The 11,197-nt window shown below is 45.2% G+C and overlaps 1 protein-coding gene across 2 annotated transcripts; it reads left to right on the forward strand.

Moving 5' to 3' along the window:
- Positions 1-1,228: 1,228 nt before the first annotated feature.
- SET (SET nuclear proto-oncogene) lies at positions 1,229-9,090 on the forward strand. 2 transcript variants are annotated; one of them, XM_036855901.1, is made up of 8 exons: positions 1,229-1,674; positions 3,228-3,285; positions 3,948-4,090; positions 4,429-4,532; positions 4,630-4,743; positions 5,583-5,753; positions 5,857-6,003; positions 7,275-9,090. In XM_036855901.1, the coding sequence occupies exons 1-8, from the start codon at positions 1,602-1,604 to the stop codon at positions 7,296-7,298; spliced, it is 834 nt and encodes a 277-aa protein (XP_036711796.1). In that variant the 5' UTR covers positions 1,229-1,601; the 3' UTR covers positions 7,299-9,090. The 2 variants fall into 2 exon arrangements, with proteins under 2 accessions (XP_036711796.1, XP_036711797.1); XM_036855902.1 differs by having other exon boundaries at positions 1,230-1,674; positions 5,857-5,962.
- The last annotated feature ends 2,107 nt before the right edge of the window (positions 9,091-11,197 follow it).

The raw sequence follows: 11,197 nt of genomic DNA on the forward strand, positions 1-11,197 counted from the left end.
CTTAACATTTATCGATCACCCACCAATGGATTATCTTGAACATGAAAGACACTGCTTGAACTTTAAGAGCTGATAGTAAAATGTGAGTCCTGGAAGGCAAATAATCCAACCCCTGGTTTTGGTTATAAACACCCAAGGAGAGATTTCAGACTTTTTGTGTCCATGTCTTGGGGCCCTGCAGGAAGGAGTAGAGCAGTGAGTGGTACATTTGCATTACCTGGAAAGCACAGTTTAAACAGAAATGCCTTGGCCTTCCTGTTTCAAGACTTGGCCTCTAAAGCAGGCCTTGTTGGTCCTCTCTGACATAGCGAAATGAAATTAACACAGCCGACTCCATCTTCGCAGTTGTGCGATGCAGGTGCAGTTGCTGGGACTGGCGCTTAGCACTCTGTACGGATTCTTGCAAGCTCCTTGAATTAGGCACTGAATTGGGTCAAAAGCACCCGCGGATGAATGTGGCACCTCCTTGCCTTCAGAGGACTTCCACTTTAGCGTGGCCCTGCTTAAACATCACCACTGACACAACGTTCCGTTTGTCAGCCTTTCTTGAATTTTGTAATTTCATAACAAAGAGGCCAATAGAGGGAAAATGACTTGCCCAAGTGCACACAGCCTGCTGGGCAGAGCTTGGACTAAGAGCCAGGAAAAGGCCCTCCCTGTGAGTGGACTGGGCAGCTTCGGGCTTTGCAAACAAGCCTGACTCCGAAGGCAGCTTCCCTCTCTGGGAAATAGGATGGAGGTGCCGCCTTCCTTCCCTCACGAGGAGGGGCGCCCCAGTAGTGTCCCAGAGTGCAGAACCCAGGGTGGATATATTTCTGGGCTCCAGTGTCCTGAAGCCAGGCTACTACGAGGCCTGCGCCGTCGGGGGGCTGCAGACACCCCTCTCCCCCGCGCCACCCGGCCGACAGGGGAAACCGCTCCGCCACCACGTGACGCACCCGCCTGGGAGCCTGCGCGCAGCCTGGCGAGGCCCCGCCCCTCGGGCCGCCGCGCGCCCGTAGCGCGCAAAAGTCCCGGGTCGGGCTGGAGAAGGGGAAAGCGGGGGAGGGGAGCGCGGCGCGGGGGGCAGTCCCCGTACGTCGCGGCGTTCCTTCCTCCCGCCTCTTCGCCAGGTCCTGTGTCTCCTCGCCGCGGCTCCGCCCCCTGGTCCTGGCGCCCCAGCCAATGGTGAGGCGGCGCGAGCCTCTCTGGCCGGAGGCGGGGCGTGCGCGCGGGGCCTGGCGCGCCTGCGCCCTGCCGCCCGCCCCTCGCCGCGAGGAGGAGGTGGAGGAGGAGGCGGCTCGGGGAGATCGAGCAGCGAGCTGGAGCGCGGAGCGTGAGTGAGGGAGCAGAGCTGCCTGCCCGCCCGCCGCCGCCTCTCCTCCGTAAGCAGGAGCCCGGGCCGGGGCCCGGCACGCAGCCCCAGCCCCTCCGTCGTCGTCAGGCCGCGAGGGCAGCGCGCGCGAGCCAGGGGGAGGGAAAGCGAGCGAGCGAGCGCCGGGAGGAGGCGGCCGGACCGAGCGAGCGCCCGCGCGTGTGGCGTGAGGGGAAGCCGCTGCCCGCCCCCTTCGCCTTCCCTTCTCTCCCCCTCCCCGCTCCCCCCCCGACCGCGGAGCAGCACCATGTCGGCGCCGGCGGCCAAAGTCAGTAAAAAGGAGCTCAACTCCAACCACGACGGGGCCGACGAGACCTCAGGTGAGGAGCAGGCGAGGCGGGGGCCGGCCCGCGCCGCCATCTTCGCCTCCCGCCCGGCCGCAGGCCGCCGGCGGGGCCCGGGGCGCGCGGGGGGCGCGGGGCGCCGGGCGGACGGGCCGGCGCGCGCCTCGGCGCCCTTTTTTGTGCGCGCGGGGCCGGGGCCGGGTGGCGCCGCGGCGGCGGACGGCGCTGCGAGGCGGGGGCGCTGCGGCCTGCTCGGCGCGGGCGGAGGAGACCCCCCCTTCCTCTCCCCCCTCCCTCGCTCTCCTCCCCCTCCCTCCCTCCCGAGAAGCCTCTCTTTATTGTGCTCCGCCATGATGCCTCGCTCCCATCAGCCGCCGTCGCCGCCACATGGTGCGGCCGGACGCGGCCCCGCGCCCGGGCCTCCGCGCGGCTCCCCCTTCGCGCCCGGCCCGCGGGCGGCGCCCCCGCACTCCCACCCGGAGGCCGGCCCCGGCGCGGCCCTCTGCCTCGAGCTGGGGCGGGGTGGGGGCGCGGGGAAGCACGCGGCCGCGCCGCGGCCCGGGCTGCTCGGAGGATGCTCTGGCTGGCCCCGGGCAGCCCCCACGTGGGGTGGCCACCTCGTCGCGGCAGGGCGCTGAGAAACCTGGCGCGGCGATCGGGGTGTCGGAGGGTCTTTACAATGGCTCGGAGCAAACCTACTGGCCTTTTCCGTAAAGGCTTTCTCGGCAGGGGGGCTGCACCACCCGGGCTGGTTGCCGGAAATGAACCGCGCGATCCGGCCCCTTCACGCCCCTCAGCTTTGTAGGTTTTGCGGTCTTTACCGGACAAAAGGGTACCTTTCCCGTAGCACACCCCCTTTTCCTGCTTTCCGTTCTTTGGCCCATCGTTTCTGACTGCATGCTTGCTCCCTGTAAGTGTGTTCCAAAGTCGTGTGGGGCCGCCTCTGAGATCAACCCGCCTGAAATTGGGTTGGAGGGGCGAGAAAGGTCGGATTCGAATCCGGGGGTTCATATTCTTAGAAGGTAAAGTCGAGTGTTTACGGTGGTGAGGTAGTTCCCAGGGCCTTCCCTGTCTTTGTAGGTGTGTCTGATGTCTTAAGAGTAATCGATACTGAGCAATATTTTCAATTTCGTGTAAAAGGTGATTCCACCATGGAGATAGGTGGTGTCCTAATTTTTGTTATTGTCATGGGTTAGTTTCCGTATTTTAGTTAATAGCTGGTGCTACTCTATTGCAGGCATATAATGTGATTTTTTTTTTTTTAAAGAGAACGTGAGGATTTTTGAATAGCGTTTATTATCTCATTATAGAAACTTTAATTGGTGTTGTAATGGAACTCGTAAAAGCGTTACAGTCAAACATTTTGACGAGTCTAACAGCATGGTTTGTGAATAGTCTTTTAATTGAAAAGTAATATGTCAACTATACACATGAACACGTGGAAGGCATGCCTTGTAGTAGGAGGCAAGTTTTTTTTTTAAACAGCTTTATTGATATAACTCACATCACAGACTGTTAACATCAGGAAGGAAAACCAGTTAAATTTATTTTCAAATTAGTATTGAGTCTCATGCGCCTTTTTTTTGCAGAAAAAGAACAGCAAGAAGCAATTGAACATATTGATGAAGTACAAAATGAAATAGACAGGTAAAGTTTTTCTCAATTTGCTTTGAGGTTTTCTGACATGCATCTTATGGTTTGGTAATCATTGAAACTATGGCCAAATACATCTGTATCTACTGGCCAAGTGGAGATGATTATAACTTAGTTGGAAATATCAATATGAGGATTCAGTGTTACTTTTCTGTGAAACATTTTACTGTCACCAAAAAGTTTCTGATTAAAGTACATTGACCTTGTAAAGACAGGGTTTGCTTTCATAGGCTACAAGTTGTCTGAGTTGCATTGTGTGGACTTGTGATAGTTTAGTATTATGGCATCAGTGTTGCTCTGACTTGCCTTATAACTCTGTTACTTGATTCGCAGCTTTTTTTTTTTTCTTCTTGATCTGCCTGAGGGAAACAATTGAAGTTGGCCTGGTAACTGGAGTAGATAGATATACAATGTTACCAAAATGCTGTTTGGGCACTTGAAGAACTGTCAATTATCTAGTGCCTATTGGTAAAGCTGATCAAATTGCCATCTCAATTTTGACTTGGGTCTCTGGCTACAAAAATCTAGGTGATTTGGTTATTATAAATACATACTTTGCATTGTTCTAAAGCTAACGAGTAAATATTCTGTAATCTCAGCAATTTTTGTATTTGTTAAGTGTCGTCCTTGTCAACGTGTCTTTTCATTTGCTTCAGACTTAACGAACAAGCCAGTGAGGAGATTTTGAAAGTAGAACAGAAATATAACAAACTCCGCCAACCATTTTTTCAGAAGAGGTCGGAATTGATCGCCAAAATCCCAAATTTTTGGGTAACAACATTTGTTAACCATCCACAAGGTATGTTGCGGCAAAGCATTATTAAAGGGTGTGGGATGTCCACTTGTTAAAGAGGGGAGGGACCTTGGTTGAGGACTTGGTCCACCATGTTGATTACATGCAGAGGTTGAAACAGGGAGAGGCTTGCAATTCATGCTTTCTATTTAGAAGAGATCCTATTCTAGCTTGGGATTCTGTTTAATTACTTGATAAAAGAAAGTGACAGCTCTGACACTGAGCCATTTGGTTTTCAGTTTATAATGGATTTATGAAACCAAATTTGGGAAATTTTAAAAGGGATTGCTTGAGTTGTTTGTTAATGTTTGTTTAATAATCGTTTGGCCTATTTGCTGATCTAGTGTCTGCATTGCTTGGGGAGGAGGATGAAGAGGCGCTGCATTATTTGACAAGAGTCGAAGTGACAGAATTTGAAGATATTAAATCAGGTTACAGAATAGATTTTGTAAGTATCAATAACTTGTTTGTCACTATGGAAATTAACTTGAGTATTGGTTAGAAGGGCTGTTTTGTGTTGATTTCTAATTCTCTGTTTATTGTAGTATTTTGATGAAAACCCCTACTTTGAAAATAAAGTTCTCTCCAAAGAATTTCATCTGAATGAGAGTGGTGATCCATCTTCAAAGTCCACTGAAATCAAATGGAAATCCGGAAAGGTATCTGAGGGATTGTTGGGCATTGATATTTTCTATAGTTTGATCTAGTTGAACTATTAATTAAATATTTGGTGTTTTTGTGACGTGTTAAATGCAGTTCCTTAAAATATAAAAATGTCTATTTTGTTAAAGCCAAATACGATAGCCTGTGGTCTTATAAATTGTAGAGCAAGTTTTTGTTGAGATGGACTAAATCATTTTGGTTTCTACATTGGTGACTTACGGTTTCCCAAAACCTATTTCTGTCTGCGTTGGGTCTTCGTTGCTGCGCGCGGGCTTTCTCTGGTTGCGACTAGTGGGGGCTACTCTTCGTTGCGGTGCGCGGGCTTCTCATTGTGGTGGCTTCTCTTGTTGCAGAACGCGGGCTCAGTAGTTGTGGCGCATGGGCTTAGTTGCTCCGCAGCCTGTGGGATCTTCCCGGCCCAGGGCTCGAACCCGTGTCCCCTGCATTGGCAGGTGGATTCTTAACCACTGCGCCACCAGGGAAGCCCTCTTTGTGTTTAAGTAGTAAATATATTTTAAATTATATTGTGTTAAGATAGTGGTTGTTTAAGTGGAACTAATTTTATTTAAAATAAAAAAAGAAAGCCAAGTCTAGATGGTAACTTTCAAGGAAAGCTTGACATACAAATTTGATGGCGTTCTTTGTAGACCTAAAATCCTTGGGCTTCTCTTTCTCTTTATTAGCTGTACTTTTTGTAACTTTTTTTAGATAAGAATAATAGTGTAGATAATGGAACGTCCATTTTTTGCTCTGCTTTTGTGTTAAAACCTTATTTAAATTATAGGGATTTAAGGTGTAGTGAGCCTATGTCAAAAGTTCTTCCATCTTCATTTAGGATTTGACAAAACGTTCAAGTCAAACGCAGAATAAAGCCAGCAGGAAGAGACAGCATGAGGAACCAGAAAGCTTCTTCACCTGGTTTACTGATCATTCTGATGCAGGTGCAGATGAGTTAGGAGAGGTCATCAAAGATGATATTTGGCCAAATCCATTACAGTACTACTTGGTGAGTTGAGAGTGTTCTTTTATTCAAGGTTGCACTTGTTTCATTTGTTTGAAAATGAGTTCTTAAGGTAACTCTTGGTTTTTGTGTGTGTTTTTTTCCCTAGGTTCCGGACATGGATGATGAGGAAGGGGAAGGAGAAGAAGATGATGATGATGATGAAGAGGAAGAAGGATTGGAAGATATTGATGAAGAAGGGGATGAGGATGAAGGTGAAGAAGATGAAGATGATGATGAGGGGGAGGAAGGAGAGGTAAAAAGATTTGGTTAAATCCAAAAAGAAAATCTTCAAAGAATTCACCATGTTACTTTGGAGATTATTTATATTGTATAGTGGAACTGACTCAACAAATTGTGGGAAGACTTGTAGAAAAGATAGGCTGTTTCGTCCAAGGTTGAAGAAAATTTTGATAAGCTCATTGTATTAATGATGCAATTAGTTCTGCTTTTGTGGTTAGCTCTTATAACTGTTCAATTATGTCATTCCCTAGCCAGTACTTAATGAAAGTGCTGTGGACAGTGCAGCTGCTCAAATTCTGAGAAATCTCCCAAATAACAAAAATACGCATGTTTTGGACAAACTATAAAATTCTTACGATCATATTGGGATAGAGTGGGTTTTGGTTTGTATTACTTGGTCTGAAAGATGTCTGATTTGGTTACTTCTGAAAAGTTAATTTGTCTGAAACATCACTGGGCCTTACAGTCAAGAATCAGATTGGGATACAGATTGGGGAACTCCCTGGTGGTCCAGTGGTTAGGACTCGGGCGCTTTCCCTGCTGGGTCCCAGGTCCTGTCCTTGGTCGGGGAACTAAAATCCCGTCAGCTGCGTGGCCCGGGGTAAAAAAAAAAGGAATTGATGAAGACTGATGTATAGTTCGACCTTCGTATCTGTGGGTTCCCATTTTTCAGATTCAACCAACAGCAGATTTTTTTCTTTTAATTCCAGAAAGTTCCAAAAAGCAGAATTTGAATTTTCCAAGTGCTGGCAACTATTTACATTGTATTCACAACTATTTACATTGTATTGGTTATTATAAGTAATCTGAGACAATTTTAAAAGTATATGGGAGGAAGTGGGTAGGTTGCATGCAAGTACTGTGCTATTTTATTTAAGGGACTTGAGCATCCTGAGGATTTTTTTTAATTTTTAAAAATTTATATATCTTTATCTGTTTATTGGCCATGCTGAGCGGCATGCGGGATCTTAGTTCCCCCACCGGGGATCAAACCTGTACTCCCTACAGTGGGTATGGAGTCTTAACCACTGGACTGCCAAGGAAGTTCCTCCCCCCCACCCCCCCGAGGATTTTTGTATGTGGAGGGGGTTCTGAACCATCCCTCGCACATACCAAGGGACCACGGTGGAGATTCATAAAATTAATTTCCCTTGGCATGTCATGTTCTGTGCAGTCTGTCATGGTCCGTATGAATATTGGGGACTGACCTTAGAATTATGAATACTGGGGACTGACCTTAGAATTAACCCTAAAGATTAACTGCCTGCTTTTTTTTTCTTACAGGAAGATGAAGGAGAAGATGACTAATGGAACACTGATGGATTCCAACCTTCCTTTTTTAATTTTCTCCAGTCCCTGGGAGCAAGTTGCAGTCTTTCTTTTTTTTTTTTTTCTCCTTCTCCTCTTGTGCTCAGTTGCCCTGTTTTTGAGGTCTCTTTTCTCCTTTATACCATGGCTCACAACTTACTTTGGAGGGAAATACCTTGAGCAGAATTCATTGGGAAAAGAATCTCTACCCCTTTCTGTTCCAGATTCATTTTTATCCCTTCCTGTCTCAACAAAAACTTTATGGAATCAACACCACCATGCTCTGTGGGAAAAAAGAAAAACCTTCTGCTCCCTTAGCTCTGCTGGAAGCTGGAGGGTGCTAGGCCCCTGTGTAGTAGTGCATAGAATTCTAGCTTTTTTCCTCCTTTCTCTGTATATTGGGCTCAGAGATTACACTGTGTCTCTATGTGAATATGGACAGTTAGCATTTACCAACATGTATCTGTCTACTTTCTCTTGTTTAAAAAAAGAAAAAAAAACTTAAAAAAATGGGGTTATAGAAGGTCAGCAAAGGGTGGGTTTGAGATGTTTGGGTGGGTTAAGTGGGCATTTTGACAACATGGCTTCTCCTTTGGCATGTTTAATTGTGATGTTTAACGGACATCCTTGCAGTTTAAGATGACACTTTTAAAATAAAATTCTCTCCTAATGATGACTTGAGCCCTGCCACTCGATGGGAGAATCAGCAGAACCTGTAGGATCTTATTTGCAATTGACATTCTCTATTGTAATTTTGTTCCTGTTTATTTTTAAATTTTTCTTTTTGTTTCACTGGAAAGGAAAGATGATGCTCAGTTTTAAACGTTAAAAGTGTACAAGTTGCTTTGTTACAATAAAACTAAATGTGTACACAAAGGATTTGATGCTTTTCTCTCAGAACAGATATACTTAATATGACTTCCCAAGTTTGACTTGAATAATGTTACTGTCAAACTTTGTCACCTTAACTTCGTATTTTTTGATATGCACTTTGCAGGGTGACCTCAGGGCCATGTTGATTGAGTAAAGGGATTTGAATCAATGTATTAATGTCTCCATAGCTGGGAACCCATCATGGGTACAGTTTGACATCAGTTTCTGAAATTTTTCACATCATTTGGGATATCAGATTGCTGAAAACTCAGTTCTGAATATGTTGTACCCTTGATTTGTATCTCAAATTGGCATTTCAAAATATGGGCTTTTATTTACCTGGATATAATAGTGCCTGCCACCACCATCAGACAGACCTGGTGCTCTACTGCCGAGTTAATACACAGGGCGATTGTTGGCATGTCTTCACTGGCACTGTAAAATGTGGTCGAGAAGACAGGCTTTCAGAGTAAGAAGTCCGTATTGGTGGTAAGAAACTCAGGTTAGGAGTACTTTTGTCTCAAAGTACCAGCTCTTTTAGCATATAGCTCTCAAATGAGACCTGTCTGTGTGAATCTGGGGGAGATGATGGACTCTGCTCTGTCTGCTAAATGCCATTGTGCATAAATCACATTTTGAGAAGCTACCTAATGCATAAGCTTTTTAATGCTGTAAAATATAGTAGCTAAAATTAAATGCCACTTAGCTTTTTCAGAGATGAATTAATGGACCGCCTGGTCAAATTCAAAGCTTTTTGATGTATAAAAACTTTATAAATGGAACTATTCCATCAATAGGCAAAGTGTAACGAAAACCTGTCTAGATGGATAGTATGTAATTTCTGCACAGGTCTCTGTAGCAAATACATCACTGTATACTGGTCAGGAATCTTGCTCCAATAAAGGAACATAAAGATTTTTTTGGCTGGGGTCATTCTCCTTGTTTTACAGAGAAATGTTACTACTTGCTTTTGGATTTAGATGATAAGCTAGTTTTTTTTGCTTTGTTTTTGTTTTTTGGTCTTGTTATTTCCGTTCGTAGTGACTGGGAAATGGGGAGAGCTGCGCTTCAGATCATAGGTACATCTACGTGGAAAGGTACGTTTGGAAGTCATGGACAAGTTACTGTTAACTTGGAATGTAGTAGATTCGTGAGGGGATTCTGTATTTTGATTTTGAAGTCTCAGCATTTAAGGGACTCTTCACTACAGAAAAAAAAGTCACTTGAAGTAATACTCATGAAGTAAACCTGTGATTTTTGTTTCACACAGTGACAGCTTACCAAAAGTGGTTTTTAATGTGCTGGTGAGGTCATGGCACTGTTAGGTTATTTAATCAAACTACAATGTTTATTTTGGGGAATGTGGTCAAAAAATAGCCCCTAAAGGTAATTTCTTCCCAATTATTGAGACAACCCTTTAGCTTCTGCTGTGCCCATAAGTCTGAAGGAGTGCTAGGCTGTGAGAAGGCACAAGGGGCAAACTTAGTGTACTGGAAGATGGCTACAAAGTAGTGTGCTTTGTTTCCAGCTGCAAGAGTTCTTGGGCTGGCCCTTAGGCAAGTATGTTTTGGGAAGTGCCAGGTGAATGGCTCAAAGCGCCTTTGGTACAAGGACATCTAAAAAGAAAAGAGCAAATAGTGGCTGTTTAGGTCGTTTCTCTTGGGACATCCTCTTCCAAAGGTATGCCATACTCTGCTTACAAGGGGAACTTAACTGCATGAATTGGGGCAGAGAGGACAGTAGCTTGTAATGTGTCTTTACATTTAATTTCAAAACTTTTACGGAATGCTCTGCAATCGAGGTTGTCTCTCCAGAGATGTACTGATATTTTAAGACTTTAGTCTGTGCTCTCTGACCTCCATGACAGGCCCTTATATTTCAACCAATGCTGGCTCTAAAATGTAGAGTTTAAATGACAGTGGAGTACCTGAATGTCTTGTTGGGCTGACAGATTTGCTTGACATCTGGCCTGCTTCACCTGTGTTAGCTGTTTGGGTGCTGAAAAGTAGGAGCCTTTTACTTGATGGATTCTTGGGAGTTTGGGGGCTTCAGAGGACTGTATAATTGTGTTTGTGTATTAATTTGGTAATCTTTATCATTACTGCTTTATAACACAACTGGTTTCATGGTTTCACTTGGTCCCATAAACACAAATTTGTTTTTTCTGCCTTTTTTGTTATATTTTGCTATAAACCCTTTCTGGCTATTGTAAGAATGGGATTCTGTTGCAAAAAATGAAGGCTTTCAGGATTTCATTTAATGAAGACTTACAAGTTTTATTTTTAATGGGTCTGAGGGGAAAGGAACTGCAGTTTTGGGATGAGAACAAGAACAGGGAGGACTTTTAAAGTGGAGGGTGTGTTACAACTTGATTAGTTAGTGACATCGCATACTCAGATACTACCCAAGGGAGGCAAATCTAAATGTAGATGGATTGATGTCTGCAGTACCAAGAAGGGGGAAAAAAGTACAGAAAGGGGTAAATGTTTCTTTATGTAGCCTGTTGGGACAGTTCCTTTCAGGTTGATGTTACACAACTTTAATAGCTCGTTAGCCAGAGTTCGTTTGGGCTGTTCAGTACCCACTGGGTGTTAAATGTGAACTTCAATTTTCCTAAGAATTACAATTTTATGAAGCACCATCACCATCAGACATGTAAGATGCAGCTATCTTGTCAGACTCATCCATCAGCCCAGGGCTATAGGTTTGTCCAGCCTGGGGTTCATTAGGAAAGGTGGATGTATTCTATTTCTGAACCCCTTTCCCTTAGTGGCCACTGAGACAGTGAAACACTTCACAGCAAACTTAAAAATCATTGTTCTTCCACATAATTCAGCTTTCTGGCTGGAGGAGTGGATAAATGAGCCTCAAGATGGGAACTAGATACCCTCCTGAAAGGCAGAGCTTTGCTCGTTTGATGTTTTTTTTCTGAAACCCATGACCTACAGTCAGAAGCTGGTAGTCTTTTTACCTCTCAATTATTTGTTAACATTAACATTCAGCTAAGGGCACCTCGATAACCCCCA

This window comes from Balaenoptera musculus, chromosome 6, assembly GCF_009873245.2.
Source record: "Balaenoptera musculus isolate JJ_BM4_2016_0621 chromosome 6, mBalMus1.pri.v3, whole genome shotgun sequence".
NCBI classification, from domain to species: Eukaryota; Metazoa; Chordata; class Mammalia; order Artiodactyla; family Balaenopteridae; genus Balaenoptera; species Balaenoptera musculus.

What these genes read in the sequence shown, in the direction of transcription:
- SET (XM_036855901.1), top strand. Translation starts at nt 1,602, where the DNA reads ATGTCGGCGCCGGCGGCCAAAGTCAGTAAAAAGGAGCTCAACTCCAAC. An exon ending in CGGGGCCGACGAGACCTCAG is followed by an intron (nt 1,675 to 3,227) that starts GTGAGGAGCAGG and finishes TTTTTTTTGCAG; the next exon opens with AAAAAGAACAGCAAGAAGCA. An exon ending in ATCCATTACAGTACTACTTG is followed by an intron (nt 5,754 to 5,856) that starts GTGAGTTGAGAG and finishes TTTTTTCCCTAG; the next exon opens with GTTCCGGACATGGATGATGA.